General features: G+C 59.6%; 1 protein-coding gene across 1 annotated transcript in view; it reads right to left on the bottom strand.

Annotated features, from left to right (window-relative positions):
• Window positions 1-23,651, bottom strand: part of GLG1 (golgi glycoprotein 1) — a 119,341-nt gene that overhangs the window by 24,294 nt on the left and 71,396 nt on the right. The window contains exons 22-24 of the mRNA XM_075332068.1: window positions 23,403-23,504; window positions 23,215-23,322; window positions 22,949-23,069 (exon numbers count right to left, since the gene is read on the bottom strand). Coding sequence (XP_075188183.1) covers window positions 22,949-23,069; window positions 23,215-23,322; window positions 23,403-23,504 — 331 coding nt within the window. The remainder of the gene's footprint in view (window positions 1-22,948; window positions 23,070-23,214; window positions 23,323-23,402; window positions 23,505-23,651) is intronic.

The following is a 23,651-nucleotide window of genomic DNA, read 5'->3' as shown; positions in this document are numbered from 1 at the left end:
TGTGGGCGGTGTGTCACCACTCGTCACAGCTCAGCGTGTCTCCTGTGTGCAGCGCTCTGCTGTGAGGGAGGAGGGAGCTGATGGGCTGTGGGCGGTGTGTCACTGCTCGTCACAGCTCAGCATGTCCCCTGCGTGCAGCGCTCTGCTGTGAGGGAGGAGGGAGCTGATGGGCTGTGGGCGGTATCACTGCTAGTCACAGCTCAGCGTGTCTCCTGTGTGCAGCGCTCTGCTGTGAGGGAGGAGGGAGCTGATGAGCTGTGGGCGGTGTCACTGCCCGTCACAGCTCAGCGTGTCTCCTGCGTGCAGCGCTCTGCTGTGAGGGAGGAGGGAGCTGATGGGCTGTGGGCGGTATCACTGCTAGTCACAGCTCAGCGTGTCTCCTGTGTGCAGCGCTCTGCTGTGAGGGAGGAGGGAGCTGATGAGCTGTGGGCGGTGTCACTGCCCGTCACAGCTCAGCGTGTCTCCTGTGTGCAGCGCTCTGCTGTGAGGGAGGAGGGAGCTGATGTGGTGTGGGCGGTGTGTCACCACTCGTCACAGCTCAGCGTGTCTCCTGCGTGCAGCGCTCTGCTGTGAGGGAGGAGGGAGCTGATGGGCTGTGTGCGGTGTCACTGCTAGTCACAGCTCAGCGTGTCTCCTGCGTGCAGCGCTCAGCTGTGAGGGAGGAGGGAGCTGATGGGCTGTGTGCGGTGTCACTGCTCGTCACAGCTCAGCGTGTCTCCTGTGTGCAGCGCTCTGCTGTGAGGGAGGAGGGAGCTGATGGGCTGTGGGCGGTGTGTCACTGCTAGTCACAGCTCAGCGTGTCTCCTGCGTGCAGCGCTCTGCTGTGAGGGAGGAGGGAGCTGATGGGCTGTGGGCGGTGTGTCACTGCTCGTCACAGCTCAGCATGTCTCCTGTGTGCAGCGCTCTGCTGTGAGGGAGGAGGGAGCTGATGGGGTGTGGGCGGTGTGTCACCACTCGTCACAGCTCAGCGTGTCTCCTGTGTGCAGCGCTCTGCTGTGAGGGAGGAGGGAGCTGATGGGCTGTGGGCGGTGGTGTCACTGCTCGTAACCGCTCAGCGTGTCTCCTGCGTGCAGCGCTCTGCTGTGAGGGAGGGGGGAGCTGATGGGCTGTGGGCGGTGTGTCACTGCTCGTCACCGCTCAGCGTGTCTCCTGTGTGCAGCGCTCTGCTGTGAGGGAGGAGGGAGCTGATGGGGTGTGGGCAGTGTGTCACTGCTCGTCACAGCTCAGCGTGTCTCCTGTGTGCAGCGCTCTGCTGTGAGGGACGAGGGAGCTGATGGGGTGTGGGCGGTGTGTCACTGCTCGTCACAGCTCAGCGTGTCTCCTGTGTGCAGCGCTCTGCTGTGAGGGAGGAGGGAGCTGATGGGCTGTGGGCGGTGTGTCACTGCTCGTAACCGCTCAGCGTGTCTCCTGCGTGCAGCGCTCTGCTGTGAGGGAGGAGGGAGCTGATTGGGTGTGGGCGGTGTGTCACTGCTCGTCACAGCTCAGCGTGTCTCCTGTGTGCAGTGCTCTGCTGTGAGGGAGGAGGGAGCTGATGGGCTGTGTGCGGTGTCACTGCTAGTCACAGCTCAGCATGTCTCCTGTGTGCAGCGCTCTGCTGTGAGGGAGGAGGGAGCTGATGTGGTGTGGGCGGTGTGTCACCACTCGTCACAGCTCAGCGTGTCTCCTGTGTGCAGCGCTCTGCTGTGAGGGAGGAGGGAGCTGATGGGGTGTGTGCGGTGTGTCACTGCTCGTCACAGCTCAGCGTGTCTCCTGCGTGCAGCGCTCTGCTGTGAGGGAGGAGGGAGCTGATGGGGTGTGGGCGGTGTCACTGCTCGTCACAGCTCAGCATGTCTCCTGTGTGCAGCGCTCTGCTGTGAGGGAGGAGGGAGCTGATGGGCTGTGGGCGGTGTGTCACTGCTCGTCACAGCTCAGCGTGTCTCCTGCGTGCAGTGCTCTGCTGTGAGGGAGGAGGGAGCTGATGGGGTGTGGGCGGTGTCACTGCTCGTCACCGCTCAGCGTGTCTCCTGTGTGCAGCGCTCTGCTGTGAGGGAGGAGGGAGCTGATGGGGTGTGGGCGGTGTGTCACTGCTAGTCACAGCTCAGCGTGTCTCCTGCGTGCAGCGCTCTGCTGTGAGGGAGGAGGGAGCTGATGGGCTGTGGGCGGTGTGTCACTGCTCGTCACAGCTCAGCGTGTCTCCTGCGTGCAGCGCTCTGCTGTGAGGGAGGAGGGAGCTGATGGGCTGTGTGCGGTGTGTCACTGCTCGTCACCGCTCAGCGTGTCTCCTGTGTGCAGCGCTCTGCTGTGAGGGAGGAGGGAGCTGATGGGGTGTGGGCGGTGTGTCACTGCTAGTCACAGCTCAGCGTGTCTCCTGCGTGCAGCGCTCTGCTGTGAGGGAGGAGGGAGCTGATGGGCTGTGGGCGGTGTGTCACTGCTCGTCACAGCTCAGCGTGTCTCCTGTGTGCAGCGCTCTGCTGTGAGGGAGGAGGGAGCTGATGGGCTGTGGGCGGTGTGTCACCACTCGTCACAGCTCAGCGTGTCTCCTGTGTGCAGCGCTCTGCTGTGAGGGAGGAGGGAGCTGATGTGGTGTGGGCGGTGTGTCACTGCTCGTCACCGCTCAGCGTGTCTCCTGCGTGCAGCGCTCTGCTGTGAGGGAGGAGGGAGCTGATGGGCTGTGGGCGGTATCACTGCTAGTCACAGCTCAGCGTGTCTCCTGTGTGCAGCGCTCTGCTGTGAGGGAGGAGGGAGCTGATGAGCTGTGGGCGGTGTCACTGCCCGTCACAGCTCAGCGTGTCTCCTGCGTGCAGCGCTCTGCTGTGAGGGAGGAGGTAGCTGATTGGGTGTGGGCGGTGTCACTGCTCGTCACAGCTCAGAGTGTCTCCTGCGTGCAGCGCTCTGCTGTGAGGGAGGAGGGAGCTGATGAGCTGTGGGCGGTGTGTCACTGCTCGTCACAGCTCAGCGTGTCTCCTGCGTGCAGCGCTCTGCTGTGAGGGAGGAGGGAGCTGATGGGCTGTGTGCGGTGTCACTGCTAGTCACAGCTCAGCGTGTCTCCTGCGTGCAGCGCTCTGCTGTGAGGGAGGAGGGAGCTGATGGGCTGTGTGCGGTGTCACTGCTCGTCACAGCTCAGCGTGTCTCCTGTGTGCAGCGCTCTGCTGTGAGGGAGGAGGGAGCTGATGGGCTGTGGGCGGTATCACTGCTAGTCACAGCTCAGCGTGTCTCCTGTGTGCAGCGCTCTGCTGTGAGGGAGGAGGGAGCTGATGAGCTGTGGGCGGTGTCACTGCCCGTCACAGCTCAGCGTGTCTCCTGCGTGCAGCGCTCTGCTGTGAGGGAGGAGGTAGCTGATTGGGTGTGGGCGGTGTCACTGCTCGTCACAGCTCAGAGTGTCTCCTGCGTGCAGCGCTCTGCTGTGAGGGAGGAGGGAGCTGATGGGGTGTGTGCGGTGTGTCACTGCTCGTCACAGCTCAGCGTGTCTCCTGTGTGCAGCGCTCTGCTGTGAGGGAGGAGGGAGCTGATGTGGTGTGGGCGGTGTGTCACCACTCGTCACAGCTCAGCTTGTCTCCTGCGTGCAGCGCTCTGCTGTGAGGGAGGAGGGAGCTGATGGGCTGTGTGCGGTGTCACTGCTAGTCACAGCTCAGCGTGTCTCCTGCGTGCAGCGCTCTGCTGTGAGGGAGGAGGGAGCTGATGGGCTGTGTGCGGTGTCACTGCTCGTCACAGCTCAGCGTGTCTCCTGTGTGCAGCGTTCTGCTGTGAGGGAGGAGGGAGCTGATGGGCTGTGGGCGGTGTGTCACTGCTAGTCACAGCTCAGCGTGTCTCCTGCGTGCAGCGCTCTGCTGTGAGGGAGGAGGGAGCTGATGGGCTGTGGGCGGTGTGTCACTGCTCGTCACAGCTCAGCATGTCTCCTGTGTGCAGCGCTCTGCTGTGAGGGAGGAGGGAGCTGATGGGGTGTGGGCGGTGTGTCACCACTCGTCACAGCTCAGCGTGTCTCCTGTGTGCAGCGCTCTGCTGTGAGGGAGGAGGGAGCTGATGGGCTGTGGGCGGTGTGTCACTGCTCGTCACCGCTCAGCGTGTCTCCTGTGTGCAGCGCTCTGCTGTGAGGGAGGAGGGAGCTGATGGGGTGTGGGCAGTGTGTCACTGCTCGTCACAGCTCAGCGTGTCTCCTGTGTGCAGCGCTCTGCTGTGAGGGACGAGGGAGCTGATGGGGTGTGGGCGGTGTGTCACTGCTCGTCACAGCTCAGCGTGTCTCCTGTGTGCAGCGCTCTGCTGTGAGGGAGGAGGGAGCTGATGGGCTGTGGGCGGTGTGTCACTGCTAGTAACCGCTCAGCGTGTCTCCTGCGTGCAGCGCTCTGCTGTGAGGGAGGAGGGAGCTGATTGGGTGTGGGCGGTGTGTCACTGCTCGTCACAGCTCAGCGTGTCTCCTGTGTGCAGTGCTCTGCTGTGAGGGAGGAGGGAGCTGATGGGCTGTGTGCGGTGTCACTGCTAGTCACAGCTCAGCATGTCTCCTGTGTGCAGCGCTCTGCTGTGAGGGAGGAGGGAGCTGATGTGGTGTGGGCGGTGTGTCACCACTCGTCACAGCTCAGCGTGTCTCCTGTGTGCAGCGCTCTGCTGTGAGGGAGGAGGGAGCTGATGGGGTGTGTGCGGTGTGTCACTGCTCGTCACAGCTCAGCGTGTCTCCTGCGTGCAGCGCTCTGCTGTGAGGGAGGAGGGAGCTGATGGGGTGTGGGCGGTGTCACTGCTCGTCACAGCTCAGCATGTCTCCTGTGTGCAGCGCTCTGCTGTGAGGGAGGAGGGAGCTGATGGGCTGTGGGCGGTGTGTCACTGCTCGTCACAGCTCAGCGTGTCTCCTGCGTGCAGTGCTCTGCTGTGAGGGAGGAGGGAGCTGATGGGGTGTGGGCGGTGTCACTGCTCGTCACCGCTCAGCGTGTCTCCTGTGTGCAGCGCTCTGCTGTGAGGGAGGAGGGAGCTGATGGGGTGTGGGCGGTGTGTCACTGCTAGTCACAGCTCAGCGTGTCTCCTGCGTGCAGCGCTCTGCTGTGAGGGAGGAGGGAGCTGATGGGCTGTGTGCGGTGTGTCACTGCTCGTCACCGCTCAGCATGTCTCCTGTGTGCAGTGCTCTGCTGTGAGGGAGGAGGGAGCTGATGGGGTGTGTGCGGTGTGTCACTGCTCGTCACAGCTCAGCGTGTCTCCTGTGTGCAGCGCTCTGCTGTGAGGGAGGAGGGAGCTGATGGGCTGTGTGCGGTGTCACTGCTAGTCACAGCTCAGCGTGTCTCCTGCGTGCAGCGCTCTGCTGTGAGGGAGGAGGGAGCTGATGGGCTGTGTGCGGTGTGTCACTGCTCGTCACCGCTCAGCGTGTCTCCTGCGTGCAGCGCTCTGCTGTGAGGGAGGAGGGAGCTGATGGGCTGTGGGCGGTGTCACTGCTCGTCACAGCTCAGCATGTCTCCTGTGTGCAGCGCTCTGCTGTGAGGGAGCTGATGGGCTGTGAGCGGTGTCATTGCTCGTCACAGCTCAGCGTGTCTCCTGTGTGCAGCGCTCTGCTGTGAGGGAGGAGGGAGCTGATGGGCTGTGGGCGGTGTGTCACCACTCGTCACAGCTCAGCGTGTCTCCTGTGTGCAGCGCTCTGCTGTGAGGGAGGAGGGAGCTGATGGGCTGTGAGCGGTGTCATTGCTCGTCACAGCTCAGCGTGTCTCCTGTGTGCAGCGCTCTGCTGTGAGGGAGGAGGGAGCTGATGAGCTGTGGGCGGTGTGTCACTGCTCGTCACAGCTCAGCGTGTCTCCTGCGTGCAGCGCTCTGCTGTGAGGGAGGAGGGAGCTGATGGGCTGTGTGCGGTGTGTCACTGCTCGTCACCGCTCAGCGTGTCTCCTGCGTGCAGCGCTCTGCTGTGAGGGAGGAGGGAGCTGATGGGCTGTGGGTGGTGTCACTGCTCGTAACCGCTCAGCGTGTCTCCTGTGTGCAGCGCTCTGCTGTGAGGGAGGAGGGAGCTGATGGGGTGTGTGCGGTGTGTCACTGCTCGTCACAGCTCAGCGTGTCTCCTGCGTGCAGCGCTCTGCTGTGAGGGAGGAGGGAGCTGATGGGCTGTGGGCGGAGTGTCACTGCTCGTCACAGCTCAGCGTGTCTCCTGTGTGCAGCGCACTGCTGTGAGGGAGGAGCGAGCTGATGGGCTGTGGGCGGTGTGTCACTGCTCGTCACAGCTCAGCGTGTCTCCTGTGTGCAGCGCTCTGCTGTGAGGGAGGAGGGAGCTGATGGGCTGTGGGCGGTGTGTCACTGCTCGTCACAGCTCAGCGTGTCTCCTGCGTGCAGCGCTCTGCTGTGAGGGAGGAGGGAGCTGATGGGCTGTGTGCGGTGTGTCACTGCTCGTCACAGCTCAGCGTGTCTCCTGCGTGCAGCGCTCTGCTGTGAGGGAGGAGGGAGCTGATGGGCTGTGGGTGGTGTCACTGCTCGTAACCGCTCAGCGTGTCTCCTGTGTGCAGCGCTCTGCTGTGAGGGAGGAGGGAGCTGATGAGTTGTGGGCGGTGTGTCACTGCTCGTCACCGATCAGCGTGTCTCCTGTGTGCAGCGCTCTGCTGTGAGGGAGGAGGGAGCTGATGGGCTGTGGGCGGTGTGTCACTGCTCGTAACCGCTCAGCGTGTCTCCTGTGTGCAGCGCTCTGCTGTGAGGGAGGAGGGAGCTGATGGGCTGTGGGCGGTGTCACTGCTCGTCACAGCTCAGCGTGTCTCCTGTGTGCAGCGCTCTGCTGTGAGGGAGGAGGGAGCTGATGGGCTGTGGGCGGTGTGTCACTGCTAGTCACAGCTCAGCGTGTCTCCTGTGTGCAGCGCTCTGCTGTGAGGGAGGAGGGAGCTGATGGGGTGTGGGCGGTGTGTCACTGCTCGTCACAGCTCAGCGTGTCTCCTGTGTGCAGCGCTCTGCTGTGAGGGAGGAGGGAGCTAATGGGCTGTGGGCGGTGTGTCACTGCTCGTCACAGCTCAGCGTGTCTCCTGTGTGCAGCGCTCTGCTGTGAGGGAAGAGGGAGCTGATGAGCTGTGGGCGGTGTCACTGCTCGTCACAGCTCAGCATGTCTCCTGCGTGCAGCGCTCTGCTGTGAGGGAGGAGGGAGCTGATGGGCTGTGGGCGGTGTCACTGCTCGTCACCGCTCAGCGTGTCTCCTGTGTGCAGTGCTCTGCTGTGAGGGAGGAGGGAGCTGATGGGGTGTGTGCGGTGTGTCACTGCTCGTCACCGCTCAGCGTGTCTCCTGCGTGCAGCGCTCTGCTGTGAGGGAGGAGGGAGCTGATGGGGTGTGGGCGGTGTGTCACTGCTCGTCACAGCTCAGCATGTCTCCTTTGTGCAGCACTCTGCTGTGAGGGAGGAGGGAGCTGATGGGGTGTGTGCGGTGTGTCACTGCTCGTCACAGCTCAGCGTGTCTCCTGTGTGCAGCGCTCTGCTGTGAGGGAGGAGGGAGCTGATGGGCTGTGGGCGGTATCACTGCTCGTCACAGCTCAGCATGTCTCCTGTGTGCAGCGCTCTGCTGTGAGGGAGGAGGGAGCTGATGAGCTGTGGGCGGTGTCACTGCTCGTCACAGCTTAGCATGTCTCCTGCGTGCAGCGCTCTGCTGTGAGGGAGGAGGGAGCTGATTGGGTGTGGGCGGTGTCACTGCTCGTCACAGCTCAGCATGTCTCCTGTGTGCAGCGCTCTGCTGTGAGGGAGGAGGGAGCTGATGGGCTGTGTGCGGTGTGTCACTGCTCGTAACCGCTCAGCGTGTCTCCTGTGTGCAGCGCTCTGCTGTGAGGGAGGAGGGAGCTGATGGGGTGTGGGAGGTGTCACTGCTCGTCACAGCTCAGCGTGTCTCCTGCGTGCAGCGCTCTGCTGTGAGGGAGGAGGGAGCTGATGGGGTGTGTGCGGTGTGTCACTGCTCGTCACAGCTCAGCGTGTCTCCTGTGTGCAGCGCTCTGCTGTGAGGGAGGAGGGAGCTGATGGGCTGTGGGCGGTGTGTCACTGCTCGTCACAGCTCAGCGTGTCTCCTGTGTGCAGCGCTCTGCTGTGAGGGAGGAGGGAGCTGATGGGCTGTGGGCGGTGTGTCACTGCTCGTCACAGCTCAGCGTGTCTCCTGTGTGCAGCGCTCTGCTGTGAGGGAGGAGGGAGCTGATGGGCTGTGTGCGGTGTGTCACTGCTCGTCACAGCTTAGCGTGTCTCCTGCGTGCAGCGCTCTGCTGTGAGGGAGGGAGCTGATGGGCTGTGGGCGGTGTGTCACTGCTCGTCACAGCTCAGCGTGTCTCCTGTGTGCAGCGCTCTGCTGTGAGGGAGGAGGGAGCTGATGGGCTGTGTGCGGTGTGTCACTGCTCGTCACAGCTCAGCGTGTCTCCTGTGTGCAGCGCTCTGCTGTGAGGGAGGAGGGAGCTGATGGGCTGTGGGAGGAGGGAGCTGATGGGCTGTGGGCGGAGTGTTACTGCTCGTCACAGCTCAGCATGTCTCCTGTGTGCAGCGCTCTGCTGTGAGGGAGGAGGGAGCTGATGGGGTGTGGGCGGTGTGTTACTGCTCGTCACAGCTCAGCGTGTCTCCTGTGTGCAGCGCTCTGCTGTGAGGGAGGAGGGAGCTGATGGGGTGTGGGCGGTGTGTTACTGCTCGTCACAGCTTAGCGTGTCTCCTGTGTGCAGCGCTCTGCTGTGAGGGAGGAGGGAGCTGATGGGGTGTGGGCGGTGTGTCACTGCTCGTCACAGCTCAGCGTGTCTCCTGTGTGCAGTGCTCTGCTGTGAGGGAGGAGGGAGCTGATGGGCTGTGTGCGGTGTGTCACTGCTCGTAACCACTCAGCGTGTCTCCTGCGTGCAGCGCTCTGCTGTGAGGGAGGGGGGAGCTGATGGGCTGTGGGCGGTGTGTCACTGCTCGTCACCGCTCAGCGTGTCTCCTGTGTGCAGCGCTCTGCTGTGAGGGAGGGAGCTGATTGGGTGTGGGCGGTGTCACTGCTCGTCACAGCTCAGTGTCTCCTGTGTGCAGCGCTCTGCTGTGAGGGAGGAGGGAGCTGATGGGGTGTGTGCGGTGTGTCACTGCTAGTCACAGCTCAGCATGTCTCCTGTGTGCAGCGCTCTGCTGTGAGGGAGGGAGCTGATTGGGTGTGGGCGGTGTGTCACTGCTCGTCACAGCTCAGCGTGTCTCCTGTGTGCAGCGCTCTGCTGTGAGGGAGGAGGGCGCTGATGGGGTGTAGGCGGTGTGTCACTGCTCGTCACAGCTCAGCGTGTCTCCTGTGTGCAGCGCTCTGCTGTGAGGGAGGAGGGAGCTGATGGGGTGTGTGCGGTGTGTCACTGCTCGTCACAGCTCAGCGTGTCTCCTGCGTGCAGCGCTCTGCTGTGAGGGAGGAGGGAGCTGATGGGCTGTGTGCGGTGTGTCACTGCTCGTCACAGCTCAGCGTGTCTCCTGTGTGCAGCGCTCTGCTGTGAGGGAGGAGGGAGCTGATGGGCTGTGGGCGGTGTCACTGCTCGTCACCGCTCAGCGTGTCTCCTGTGTGCAGTGCTCTGCTGTGAGGGAGGAGGGAGCTGATGGGGTGTGTGCGGTGTGTCACTGCTCGTCACCGCTCAGCGTGTCTCCTGCGTGCAGCGCTCTGCTGTGAGGGAGGAGGGAGCTGATGGGGTGTGGGCAGTGTGTCACTGCTCGTCACAGCTCAGCATGTCTCCTGTGTGCAGTGCTCTGCTGTGAGGGAGGAGGGAGCTGATGGGCTGTGGGCGGTGTCACTGCTCGTCACAGCTCAGCGTGTCTCCTGCGTGCAGTGCTCTGCTGTGAGGGAGGAGGGAGCTGATGGGCTGTGGGCGGTGTGTCACTGCTCGTCACAGCTCAGCGTGTCTCCTGTGTGTAGCGCTCTGCTGTGAGGGAGGAGGGAGCTGATGGGGTGTGGGCGGTGTGAGGCAAATCCCGGGATATGAAGGTGAATTATGACTCCAGTCATAATCCCTCATCACTCCCTGGCAGTGCCCCCTCCCTTCTTGTTCTCAATGTCCAGCATCTGTGAAGGTGTTACACCTCCATGGCAATGTCCTGTGATATGGAAATGAGGTGGTGTGGGAACAATGGACACAGGATGACTCCCTGCCGTCACCCTGTAACAAGAGTTGTATCTCATTAGCAAGGCTATGGAACTAGCTAGACAGAACGACTCCAGTAAAAAATGGTTCATATCTCGCAAGCCATATTTCCGATAAATATGGCAACCATAAAAATGGTGTCTCCGCATGCAGACGATGCCGGCACACCCTTTTTATGGGAGCAGGACATTGGGAAATGCCCCAGGCGTGATATCAGCCAATGGGGAACTGGCAGACAGGTCATGAGTCCCCTCGTTCTGTAGCTAAATTCATAACTGTCACAATGAGAGCATTGGCGTCCGCCTACGACGCTCCCAGGCAAAGTTATGGCCCATATTCCATGTTGTGGATTGTCCATAACTCAAGCCAGGGGTGGAGCAGTGCTCCCTCTGAGGTCACTAAGGTAGGAGGGGACCTGGATCTGCCCAGGTTGATAACCCTACTTCGGCCATTTTCCAGGGTTCTTTTCGCTGGGGGCACGTGTAGGAAACATCTGTGGGAAGGATCCTAGAAACCTGGGTACAGCGCCCCCCTGTGGCCAGACGCAACAAGGTAACTGCTGGAACTGTGTATGCCTGTTTGTAACCCATGCTTTGATTGTAACTGTACTCTGACATATGTATATTCTGTAGATTCCCTATTGTATATATTGTAGTTTCTAGTGTGCTTTAGGCTGATTAAATTATATAATTAATCTTGGGCTGTTCTGTTATCTCGATCTTGAATCCCACGTCTGTGTGTTCGGCTAATAGTTACCGTGAAGCGGTTGGTGGCAGCGAGTTGTGCCAAGGATTATTGTGGGGAGGCCAGTGAGATTCGGGGAGATTTTATATATTCCGCCCGCGGAGGTCGGGGGAATATATACCCTACTCTCACCGGGGACCCTTCAATAATCGGCATAAGTAGTATAGCGGCCTCCTTGCTTATTGTCGGGCAATTCCATAATTGGCCTGACTATAAGAGGGGCGCTAGAGAGCGCATCACGTGCTCTGTCGGTCGGGAGGTATAAAGGAGGGGTGACCCCCCACTTGTTACCCCCCGATTGTGACGTACTGGTAGCCAGCGCGGGGGATTTCTGAGTGACTCCCCCGGTGGTTTGTGACATATTGGTGGCATAGCGGTGGGATCGAGATAATAGTGTGTGTGAGTGTGAGACCCATACTCCCAGACACTAAAGACTGCCTGCAGCAGCTGTGGCTGCTGGGGTCTTCAGACTAGCTCAACACTAGAGTGTCAGAGTGCAGATACTGTAAGGTGTGTGGAGGCATCAGGTGTCAGTTCTGTGTCAGTGACCAAAAGTCTGCAAGAATGGCTGATGGCACCAGGAGCAGAGCTATGCAACTGGCCAATGCTAAGGCAGGAGCCGAAGAGAGGGAGGACGGTGCTGTGGACAGCAATGAGGAGGTTGCCCACGAGTCCTCCAGGAGCTCGACGCCAGAAAACCGTTCTGCCGAGGACATTGCGCAACCTGGCACTGCTGGACAAGATGAGGAGGAGCTCACCCAAGGTTCCTCAACGAGCCAGATGCCAGCCCTCCGCTCTGAAAGGGACAGTGAATCGCCTAGCTCTGCAGCGTGCCGCAGATCACCACGTGCCATTCCACCGAGCCTGGGAGGCTCGGATAGCCTTCTTCAAATGGCTATGGCCCTTCTCCAGGCTGGAGACCAGAAGGGCTACAAGGAACTCCTGGCAGAGCGCAGGGCAGAGCGGCACGCAGAGCGTGAGGCTGCGGAGCGAGAGCGGCAGGCAGCGCGTGAAGAGCGAGAGCGACAGGCAGACCGTGACTACCAGCTGCAGCTAGCTCAGCTCCGGCCCTCATCAGCCACATGTGACCTTCGAGACACCAAACTTCCAAAGGTCCGTGTTGAGGACTTCCCAGTGCTGGAGAAGGATGGAGACTTGGACTCTTTCTTGACTGCTTTTGAACGGACTTGCTTGCAGCACCATCTGGACAAGGACCAGTGGGCCAAATACCTGACCCCCCGTTTAAGGGGTAAGGCCCTGGATATCCTTGGGGACTTGCCTGCTGAGGCAGATCAGGGCTACGACACCATCAAGCGGGCCCTGATCCAACAGTACAACCTCACTCCAGAGTCCTACCGCAAGAAGTTCCGGAGCCTACAGAAGGGACCAAAGGACTCCTGGGCTGACCACCGGCGGGCACTTGCCCGAGCTGCCGACCACTGGACCCAAGGCCTGCAGCTTTCCACCGGACCGGAGATCCTGGACTTGTTCATCACGGAGCAACTCTTGTGGAACTGCCCTGAGGATCTCCGCCAGTTCATCCGAGACCAGAAGCCAAAGGGGTCCACGGCTACAGCTGCCCTTGCCGATGACTACACCAACAACCGGGCCCCTGAGGCCAGGAGAGCGGCCACCAGCAGCACCTGGAGAGGGGGTAAGATGAATTCTGCGACTGCCCCACCTGCCCCTAGACTGCAGGGGGTGTCCCCCTCAACTCCCCTCTCCAGGCCCGTGGCAGAGCCAAGACGGTGCCACCAGTGCAACCTACCTGGACACTTCAAGGCCATGTGCCCTCAGCGTCCCAAGGCCCCGGCTCCGTCCCCGTCCCAAGGGCCGCCCAAGGTGTATTGTGTGGGTGGGGGTGGTGGTAGGTCCCTGGACAGCTTCCAACCTGTCACCGTCGGCCGGTCTGTGACCATAGGACTGCGAGACAGCGCCTCGGAGGTGACTCTGGTGCGGCCTGAGATGGTGTCCCCCCAAGACTTGATCCCTGGAAAAACCCTCGCTGTCTCCGGGATTGGAGGCACTGACCCGGCGCTGCCTGTTGCTGACATTTATGTGGACTGGGGCGCAGGGCGGGGGGTGAGGGAGGTGGGGGTAACTGATCGGATCCCTGCAAACGTGCTACTTGGGACAGATTTGGGGCAGATAACCTCCCAGTTTGGGCCCCCCCCAAGGGCTGAACCTTCAGCCAGTACTGACATGACTCCTGACAATGTTAATGTGTTATCTATGAATGATGTAAGGGAGGAGGGAGTGAACTCTGATATTTCTGCTTGCACAGACACCATAGACACACACACAGCTGCAGCTGTGACAGGAGGGGAGGGGGTCAGAGAAAGGTGTGACAATGCCTCTACAAGTAACCAGCCTGTGAGCTGGGATCTGTTGCCCTCTGCAGGGATAAGCAGAGAGCAGGGTGCTGCAGGGGGAGGACCAGTGTGTGGGGTGGGGGCTACCACAGCAAATGTGGGGTCCCCAGAGATTTCACAGCGGGGTTCTGTTGCTGCAGGAGGGGAACAGGCAGGTGAGATTGGGGCCGGTCCAGGAGCGGAAGTGCTCCCAGGTAAGATCTCGGTGCATGGTTCCCCCACAACCGGGGTGTCAGGAAGCCAGGTAGGTCTGCCTGAACCGGCGACTTGGTCAGGAACGGAGGAGGAGCAGGCACGACCCACGGTCGCAGCGGCTGTGGCCGCTGTCACCCGCAGTGGGAGTGCTGGAAGCCAAGGGGCCTCCCGGAGGTCCGATAGCTCTTCCCCTTCTGACCAAGTGGCAGCCGAGTCAGGTGGAGGCCAGGACACAGGTCCCGGGGTACTGACTGAAGATGTGACAGTCTCGTCGATTCTGGCCACCTCTAGTCAGGGGTTTCAGGCAGCGTTAGAAGCTGACGACAGCCTGAAAGCTCTTAAGGAGCAGGCGGCACAGCCTCCCTCGGACTCGGACCCGGAGCGAGTGGTCTGGGACCAAGGACGGCTGTACCATTGTCCAATCGACTGCAGAGGGCAGCTTCTTCTTGGTGAGGTCCGTCAAGGGCTTTGCCAGGCTACTATAGCATGGAACAAACCTCCTATAGTACCCAGCGGTCCCCAAGAAGGACATCACCTGCTTCTTGGTCCTGGGGGTGGGCCAGGATGCGATGGCTTCCACTTTCTCAGGCTCGGGCTTCAGTGTTCTCCCGCCTACCCGGTGACCGAGGTACTGGACCTCGCTCATGGCCAGCTGACACTTTCCCGGCTTGATGGTCAAACCTGCCCGGTGGATCCGCCTGAGCACCTGTGCTAGATGCTCTAGGTGGTCCTCCCAGGTGGGACTGAAGACGGCAATGTCATCCAGGTACGCGGCCGCGTACCCTTCAAGTCCCTTGAGCAGGGTGTTGACCATCCGCTGGAAAGTGGCAGGGGCATTCCTCATCCCGAATGGCATCACCGTGGACTCGTACAGTCCAAATGGGGTAATAAAGGCAGAGCGTTCCCTGGCCTTGCGAGTCAGGGGGATCTGCCAATATCCCCGGCTCAGATCCATGATGGTCAGGTACTGAGCCCCGGCCAACTGATCGAGCAGGTCATCGATGCGTGGCATTGGGTACGCATCGGCGACCGTGACCGCATTGAGCCCCCTGTAGTCCACGCAGAACCGAGTGGTTCGGTCCTTCTTAGGGACGAGGACTACAGGCGAGGCCCAAGCGCTGTTGGATGCCTGGATCACCCCCAGCTTCAGCATCTCGTCAATCTCCTGGCGCATGTGTTGCTGCACCTCCAGGGAGACCCGATATGCTGAACGCCGGATCGGGGGATGATCCCCAGTGTCCACGTGATGGACAGCCAAGTCAGTCCTTCCGGGCTGGTTGGTAAACAACCCCCGGAAGGGGAGGAGGGTGGCCCACAGCTGGGACCGTTGGTCTTCCAAGAGCTGGTGGCCAACCTCCACATCCTCAATGGATCCGCCTGCCCTAACCTGGGCTAGCATATCCAAGAGGGTTTCCGCTTCTCCCTCCTCGGGCAGGTTGCACACGGGGAGCGCACATGCCTCCCGCTCATGATGTGCCTTCATCATGTTCACATGGAAGGGCTTCCGCCTTCCACGGGCAGGGTCCAGGGTGACCAGGTACGTTACAGGGTTGAGCTGCTGGTACACGAGGTATGGGCCTTCCCAGGCTGCCTGAAGCTTGTCCTGTGGTACGGGGACCAGTACCCACACCTTTTGACCCACTTGGTAGGTCCTCTCACAAGCGTTCTGGTCGTACCAACGCTTCTGATCGGCCTGGGCTTGAGCCATATTGTCGTGTACCAGTTGCGTCAAGGCCTGCATTTTGTCCCGGAAGCGCATGACATACTCGATAACCGACACTCCAGGGGTGGCCAAATCCCCTTCCCAAGCCTCTTTCACCAGAGCCAGGGGGCCCCGCACACGTCGCCCGTACAGGAGCTCAAACGGTGAGAATCCTGTTGAGGCCTGTGGAACCTCCCGGTAAGCAAATAACAGGTGTGGGAGATACCGCTCCCAGTCACGCCCATGGGAGTCGACCAACATCTTAAGCATCTGCTTTAAGGTGCCATTGAACCGCTCGCACAGGCCATTAGTCTGTGGATGGTACGGGCTGGCCACCAGATGTCGCACCTGGACTTGCTTACAGAGGGCCTCCATCAGCTGGGACATGAATTGGGTCCCCCGGTCAGTGAGCATTTCCTGGGGAAAACCCACTCGGGAGAAAATCTCCAGCAATGCGGTGGCCACCTTGTCAGCCCGAATGGACGACAAGGCCACTGCTTCTGGGTACCGGGTGGCATAGTCCACTACCGTCAGTATGAAGCGTTTCCCGGAGCTGCTGGGGATGGCCAGCGGGCCGACCAGATCCACAGCCACCCTCCTGAAAGGCTCATCGATGATTGGCAGAGATACTAGTGGGGCTTTGGGGCGTGGTCCCGCCTTCCCCACTCTCTGACAGGTTTCACACGAACGGCAGTAGGCAGCCACATCGGCCCCCATTTTTGGCCAGTAGAAATGCTGGTTTAACCTGGCCTTGGTCTTAGCGATCCCTAGGTGTCCGGCCATCGGAATCTCATGTGCGATCCGCAACAACTCCGTCCGGAACGGATAGGGTACCACCAACTGTCGGTCCCTGGGCCACGCCTCCGGTGAACCCTGCTGGACCGTGGCCCGGTACAGCCGTCCTTGGTCCCAGACCACTCGCTCCGGGTCCGAGTCCGAGGGAGGCTGTGCCGCCTGCCCCTTAAGAGCTTTCAGGCTGTCGTCAGCTTCTAACGCTGCCTGAAACCCCTGACTAGATGTGGCCAGAATCGACGAGACTGTCACATCTTCAGTCAGTACCCCGGGACCTGTGTCCTGGCCTCCACCTGACTCGGCCGCCACTTGGTCAGAAGGGGAAGAGCTATCGGACCTCCGGGAGGCCCCTTGGCTTCCAGCACTCCCACTGCGGGTGACAGCGGCCACAGCCGCTGCGACCGTGGGTCGTGCCTGCTCCTCCTCCGTTCCTGACCAAGTCGCCGGTTCAGGCAGACCTACCTGGCTTCCTGACACCCCGGTTGTGGGGGAACCATGCACCGAGATCTTACCTGGGAGCACTTCCGCTCCTGGACCGGCCCCAATCTCACCTGCCTGTTCCCCTCCTGCAGCAACAGAACCCCGCTGTGAAATCTCTGGGGACCCCACATTTGCTGTGGTAGCCCCCACCCCACACACTGGTCCTCCCCCTGCAGCACCCTGCTCTCTGCTTATCCCTGCAGAGGGCAGCAGATCCCAGCTCACAGGCTGATTACTTGTAGAGGCATTGTCACACCTTTCTCTGACCCCCTCCCCTGTCACAGCTGCAGCTGCGTGTGTGTCTATGGTGTCTGTGCAAGCAGAAATATCAGAGTTCACTCCCTCCTCCCTTACATCATTCATAGATAACACATTAACATTGTCCGGAGGCATGTCAGTACTGGCTGAAGGTTCAGCCCTTGGTTGGGGCCCAAACTGGGAGGTTATCTGCCCCAAATCTGTCCCAAGTAGCACGTTGGCAGGGATCCGATCAGTTACCCCCACCTCCCTCACCCCTCGCCCTGCGCCCCAGTCCACATAAATGTCAGCAACAGGCAGCGCCGGGTCAATGCCTCCAATCTCGGAGACAGCGAGGGTTTTTCCAGGGATCAAGTCTTGGGGGGACACCATCTCAGGCCGCACCAGAGTCACCTCCGAGGCGCTGTCTCGCAGCCCTATGGTCACAGACCGGCCGACGGTGACAGGTTGGAAGCTGTCCAGGGACCTACCACCACCCCCACCCACACAATACACCTTGGGCGGCCCTTGGGACGGGGACGGAGCCGGGGCCTTGGGACGCTGAGGGCACATGGCCTTGAAGTGTCCAGGTAGGTTGCACTGGTGGCACCGTCTTGGCTCTGCCACGGGCCTGGAGAGGGGAGTTGAGGGGGACACCCCCTGCAGTCTAGGGGCAGGTGGGGCAGTCGCAGAATTCATCTTACCCCCTCTCCAGGTGCTGCTGGTGGCCGCTCTCCTGGCCTCAGGGGCCCGGTTGTTGGTGTAGTCATCGGCCAGGGCAGCTGTAGCCGTGGACCCCTTTGGCTTCTGGTCTCGGATGAACTGGCGGAGATCCTCAGGGCAGTTCCACAAGAGTTGCTCCGTGATGAACAAGTCCAGGATCTCCGGTCCGGTGGAAAGCTGCAGGCCTTGGGTCCAGTGGTCGGCAGCTCGGGCAAGTGCCCGCCTGTGGTCAGCCCAGGAGTCCTTTGGTCCCTTCTGTAGGCTCCGGAACTTCTTGCGGTAGGACTCTGGGGTGAGGTTGTACTGTTGGATCAGGGCCCGCTTGATGGTGTCGTAGCCCTGATCTGCCTCAGCAGGCAAGTCCCCAAGGATTTCCAGGGCCTTACCCCTTAAACGGGGGGTCAGGTATTTGGCCCACTGGTCCTTGTCCAGATGGTGCTGCAAGCAAGTCCGTTCAAAAGCAGTCAAGAAAGAGTCCAAGTCTCCATCCTTCTCCAGCACTGGGAAGTCCTCAACACGGACCTTTGGAAGTTTGGTGTCTCGAAGGTCACATGTGGCTGATGAGGGCCGGAGCTGAGCTAGCTGCAGCTGGTAGTCACGGTCTGCCTGTCGCTCTCGCTCTTCACGCGCTGCCTGCCGCTCTCGCTCCGCAGCCTCACGCTCTGCGTGCCGCTCTGCCCTGCGCTCTGCCAGGAGTTCCTTGTAGCCCTTCTGGTCTCCAGCCTGGAGAAGGGCCATAGCCATTTGAAGAAGGCTATCCGAGCCTCCCAGGCTCGGTGGAATGGCACGTGGTGATCTGCGGCACGCTGCAGAGCTAGGCGATTCACTGTCCCTTTCAGAGCGGAGGGCTGGCATCTGGCTCGTTGAGGACCCTTGGGTGAGCTCCTCCTCATCTTGTCCAGCAGTGCCAGGTTGTGCAATGTCCTCTGCAGAGCTGTTTTCTGGCGTCGAGCTCCTGGAGGACTCGTGGGCAACCTCCTCATTACTGTCCACAGCACCGTCCTCCCTCTCTTCGGCTCCTGCCTTAGCATTGGCCAGTTGCATAGCTCTGCTCCTGGTGCCATCAGCCATTCTTGCAGACTTTTGGTCACTGACACAGAACTGACACCTGATGCCTCCACACACCTTACAGTATCTGCACTCTGACACTCTAGTGTTGAGCTAGTCTGAAGACCCCAGCAGCCACAGCTGCTGCAGGCAGTCTTTAGTGTCTGGGAGTATGGGTCTCACACTCACACACACTATTATCTCGATCCCACCGCTATGCCACCAATATGTCACAAACCACCGGGGGGGTCACTCAGAAATCCCCCGCGCTGGCTACCAGTACGTCACAATCGGGGGGTAACAAGTGGGGGTCACCCCTCCTTTATACCTCCCGACCGACAGACAGAGCACGTGACGCGCTCTCTAGCGCCCCTCTTATAGTCAGGCCAATTATGGAATTGCCCGACAATAAGAAAGGAGGCCGCTATACTACTTGTGCCGATTATCGAAGGGTCCCCGGTGAGAGTAGGGTATATATTCCCCCGACCTCCGCGGGCGGAATATATAATATCTTCCCGAATCTCACTGGCCTCCCCACAATAATCCTTGGCACAACTCGCTGCCACCAACCGCTTCACGGTAACTATTAGCCGAACACACAGACGTGGGATTCAAGATCGAGATAACAGAACAGCCCAAGATTAATTATATAATTTAATCAGCCTAAAGCACACTAGAAACTACAATATATACAATAGGGAATCTACAGAATATACATATGTCAGAGTACAGCCACAATCAAAGCATGGGTTACAAACAGGCATACACAGTTCCAGCAGTTACCTTGTTGCGTCTGGCCACAGGGGGGCGCTGTACCCAGGTTTCTAGGATCCTTCCCACAGATGTTTCCTACACGTGCCCCCAGCGAAAAGAACCCTGGAAAATGGCCGAAGTAGGGTTATCAACCTGGGCAGATCCAGGTCCCCTCCTACCTTAGTGACCTCAGAGGGAGCACTGCTCCACCCCTGGCTTGAGTTATGGACAATATCCCAACATGGAATATGGGCCATAACTTTGCCTGGGAGCGTCGTAGGCGGACGCCAATGCTCTCATTGTGACAGTTATGAATTTAGCTACAGAACGAGGGGACTCATGACCTGTCTGCCAGTTCCCCATTGGCTGATATCACGCCTGGGGCATTTCCCAATGTCCTGCTCCCATAAAAAGGGTGTGCCGGCATCGTCCGCATGCAGAGACACCATTTTTATGGTTGCCATATTTATCGGAAATATGGCTTGCGAGATATGAACCATTTTTTACTGGAGTCGTTCTGTCTGGCTATTTCCATAGCCTTGCTAACTAGCTAGCAGCTCCTACTACAGGGTGACGGCAGGGAGTCATCCTGTGTCCATTGTTCCCACACCACCTCATCTCCATATCACAGGACATGGCCATGGAGGTGTAAGTGGAACACTGAGAACAAGAAGGGAGGGGGCACTGCCAGGGAGTGATGAGGGATTATGACTGGAGTCACAATTCATCTTCATATCCCGGGATTTGCCTCACACCACCCATATCCTGTATACACCGCACCTATATACAGCGTGTCCACCCATATCCTGTATACACCGCACCTATATACAGCGTGTCCACCCATATCCTGTATACACCGCACCCATATACAGTGTGTCCACCCATATCCTGTATACACCGCACCTATATACAGCGTGTCCCCATATCCTGTATACACCGCACCTATATACAGTGTGTCCCCCATATCCTGTATACACCGCACCTATATACAGCGTGTCCCCCATATCCTGTATACACCGCACCTATATATAGTGTGTCCACCCATATCCTGTATACACCGCACCTATATACAGTGTGTCCCCCATATCCTGTATACACCGCACCTATATACAGCGTGTCCCCCATATCCTGTATACACCGCACCTATATATAGTGTGTCCACCCATATCCTGTATACACCGCACCTATATACAGCGTGTCCATCCATATCCTGTATACACCGCACCTATATACAGCGTGTCCCCCATATCCTGTATACACCGCACCTATATACAGCGTGTCCACCCGTATCCTGTATACACCGCACCTATATACAGCGTGTCCACCCATATCCTGTATACACCTCACCTATATACAGCGTGTCCACCCATATCCTGTATACACCGCACCTATATACAGCGTGTCCCCCCATATCCTGTATACACCACACCTATATACAGTGTGTCCACCCATATCCTGTATACACCGCACCTATATACAGCGTGTCCACCCATATCCTGTATACACCGCACCTATATACAGCGTGTCCACCCTTATCCTGTATACACCTCACCTATATACAGCGTGTCCACCCGTATCCTGTATACACCGCACCTATATACAGCGTGTCCACCCATATCCTGTATACACCGCACCTATATACAGCGTGTCCACCCATATCCTGTATACACCGCACCTATATACAGCGTGTCCCCCCATATCCTGTATACACAGCCAGTAACTTGAGAGCGGCGGCAGCTATAGGCATAGAAGTGGTGTCTAGGTATAGTAAAGTAGCCTACGCTACACAATGAAACCACCTATAGCGCCACCTGCTGGAAAACAACGGCGTTAGCATTTTTATCTCGAAAACGGAACAAGAGAGAAAAAAAGTGAATGACAAAGTTTTGGGCCTCATCAATTCCATCCGAGTCCACCCCGTGCATGTCTAATCTGGGACTTGGCGTTTGCAGGTTTCTCCGGAGGTGGAGCCATTGGGGGCGCAGAAGCGGAGCACACACGTGGCTTTCCATAGTCTAGATTGGAAGACTTATTTTTCTGTTGGAGTCACTTTACCTTATGAGGATATTAGAGGAGTGAACACTGGAGAACGTGACGTGCCCATCATAGCGAGCGGGGACACATCAACTACGCACTGATGGAACCGCGCCATCCACTACAAGGGGCATCTATGGGAGCATGAGAAAACCAGCAGCTGCTCTCAGTGAAGAGGTGGTAATACCACGTGTGGCAGCGCCGTCCTCCCCATGTGCTGGTATAATACCACGTGTGGCAGCGCCGTCCTCCCCATGTGCTGGTATAATACCACGTGTGGCAGCGCCGTCCTCCCCATGTGCTGGTATAATACCACGTGTGGCAGCGCCGTCCTCCCCATGTGCTGGTGTAATACCACGTGTGGCAGCGCCGTCCTCCCCATGTGCTGGTATAATACCACGTGTGGGCAGCGCCGTCCTCCCCATGTGCTGGTGTAACACCACGTGTGGCAGCGCCGTCCTCCCCATGTGCTGGTGTAATACCACGTGTGGCAGCGCCGTCCTCCCCATGTGCTGGTATAATACCACGTGTGGCAGCGCCGTCCTCCCCATGTGCTGGTATAATACCACGTGTGGGCAGCGCCGTCCTCCCCATGTGCTTGTGTAATACCACGTGTGGCAGCGCCGTCCTCCCCATGTGCTGGTGTAATACCACGTGTGGCAGCGCCGTCCTCCCCATGTGCTGGTGTAATACCACGTGTGGGCAGCGCCGTCCTCCCCATGTGCTGGTGTAATACCACGTGTGGGCAGCGCCGTCCTCCCCATGTGCTGGTGTAATACCACGTGTGGCAGCGCCGTCCTCCCCATGTGCTGGTGTAATACCACGTGTGGCAGCGCCATCCTCCCCATGTGCTGGTGTAATACCACGTGTGGGCAGCGCCGTCCTCCCCATGTGCTGGTATAATACCACGTGTGGGCAGCGCCGTCTTCCCCATGTGCTGGTGTAATACCACGTGTGGGCAGCGCCGTCCTCCCCATGTGCTGGTGTAATACCACGTGTGGGCAGCGCCGTCCTCCCCATGTGCTGGTGTAATACCACGTGTGGGCAGCGCCGTCCTCCCCATGTGCTGGTGTAATACCACGTGTGGGCAGCGCCGTCCTCCCCATGTGCTGGTGTAATACCACGTGTGGCAGCGCCGTCCTCCCCATGTGCTGGTGTAATACCATGTGTGGGCAGCGCCGTCTTCCCCATGTGCTGGTGTAATACCACGTGTGGGCAGCGCCGTCCTCCCCATGTGCTGGTGTAATACCACGTGTGGCAGCGCCATCCTCCCCATGTGCTGGTGTAATACCACGTGTGGGCAGCGCCGTCCTCCCCATGTGCTGGTATAATACCACGTGTGGGCAGCGCCGTCTTCCCCATGTGCTGGTGTAATACCACGTGTGGGCAGCGCCGTCCTCCCCATGTGCTGGTGTAATACCACGTGTGGGCAGCGCCGTCCTCCCCATGTGCTGGTGTAATACCACGTGTGGGCAGCGCCGTCCTCCCCATGTGCTGGTGTAATACCACGTGTGGGCAGCGCCGTCCTCCCCATGTGCTGGTGTAATACCACGTGTGGCAGCGCCGTCCTCCCCATGTGCTGGTATAATACCACGTGTGGCAGCGCCGTCCTCCCCATGTGCTGGTATAATACCACGTGTGGGCAGCGCCGTCCTCCCCATGTGCTGGTGTAATACCACGTGTGGCAGCGCCGTCCTCCCCATGTGCTGGTGTAATACCACGTGTGGCAGCACCGTCCTCCCCATGTGCTGGTGTAATACCACGTGTGGCAGCACCGTCCTCCCCATGTGCTGGTGTAATACCACGTGTGGCAGAAGAGAGTCTATGACAGATGGCATACATAGAGTGACACTTACGGCGTCCTTTTCCCGGGGGGATGGCGGCACAGTGATGCTTAATGTCCAGCGCGCAGGCAGTGTGCAGGACGGGATCCACGAAGATGTCCGCTTTACTCTCCTTCAGCATGTTCAGCACCTCCTGCCGGAGAAAAGATGGAAGCCGTGAGCGGCAAGGGCCGGCGGCGACAAGGGCCGGCGGCGACAAGGGCCGGCTGCACCAGGAGGGGGGGGTCCCTGGTACCATCATGAGGCGATGTGGGGGTCTCTCCGGGGTCAGGCTTTACCTTCTTGCAGCCGGTAGACTTTATCTTCAGGAGGTTCATCTTCAGACACTCTTCCACCTGTCCGGTGGGCTCCTGGGCAGCCGCCTCCTCGCCGCACAGCGTGCCAATCTGCAACAACGGAACAAGACGCCATAACATGGGGGGCACGAGGCAGAACGGCCGCATCACAGCCCACCCCGATCACTCACCTCCTCCGAGCACTGGATCTGCAGCTGTGGATCCAGCCGGTAATCCAGCGCCGTCTCCTGGATGATGACGCGGATCTGATCCTCGCAGTCTGGAGACAGCCGCTGCAGACAAATCACAAGAGCTGAGGACATCCGCACAACACCGGAGGGGCGCCGAGACCCCCAAACCAAGGCTGCACTAAGCACAACACCGGAGGGGCGCCGAGACCCCCAAACCAAGGCTGCACTAAGCACAACACCGGAGGGGCG

The sequence above is a fragment of the Anomaloglossus baeobatrachus genome, unplaced genomic scaffold (genome assembly GCF_048569485.1).
Source record: "Anomaloglossus baeobatrachus isolate aAnoBae1 unplaced genomic scaffold, aAnoBae1.hap1 Scaffold_173, whole genome shotgun sequence".
Lineage (NCBI taxonomy): Eukaryota > Metazoa > Chordata > Amphibia > Anura > Aromobatidae > Anomaloglossus > Anomaloglossus baeobatrachus.
This window is presented reverse-complemented; position numbering and strand designations above follow the sequence as displayed.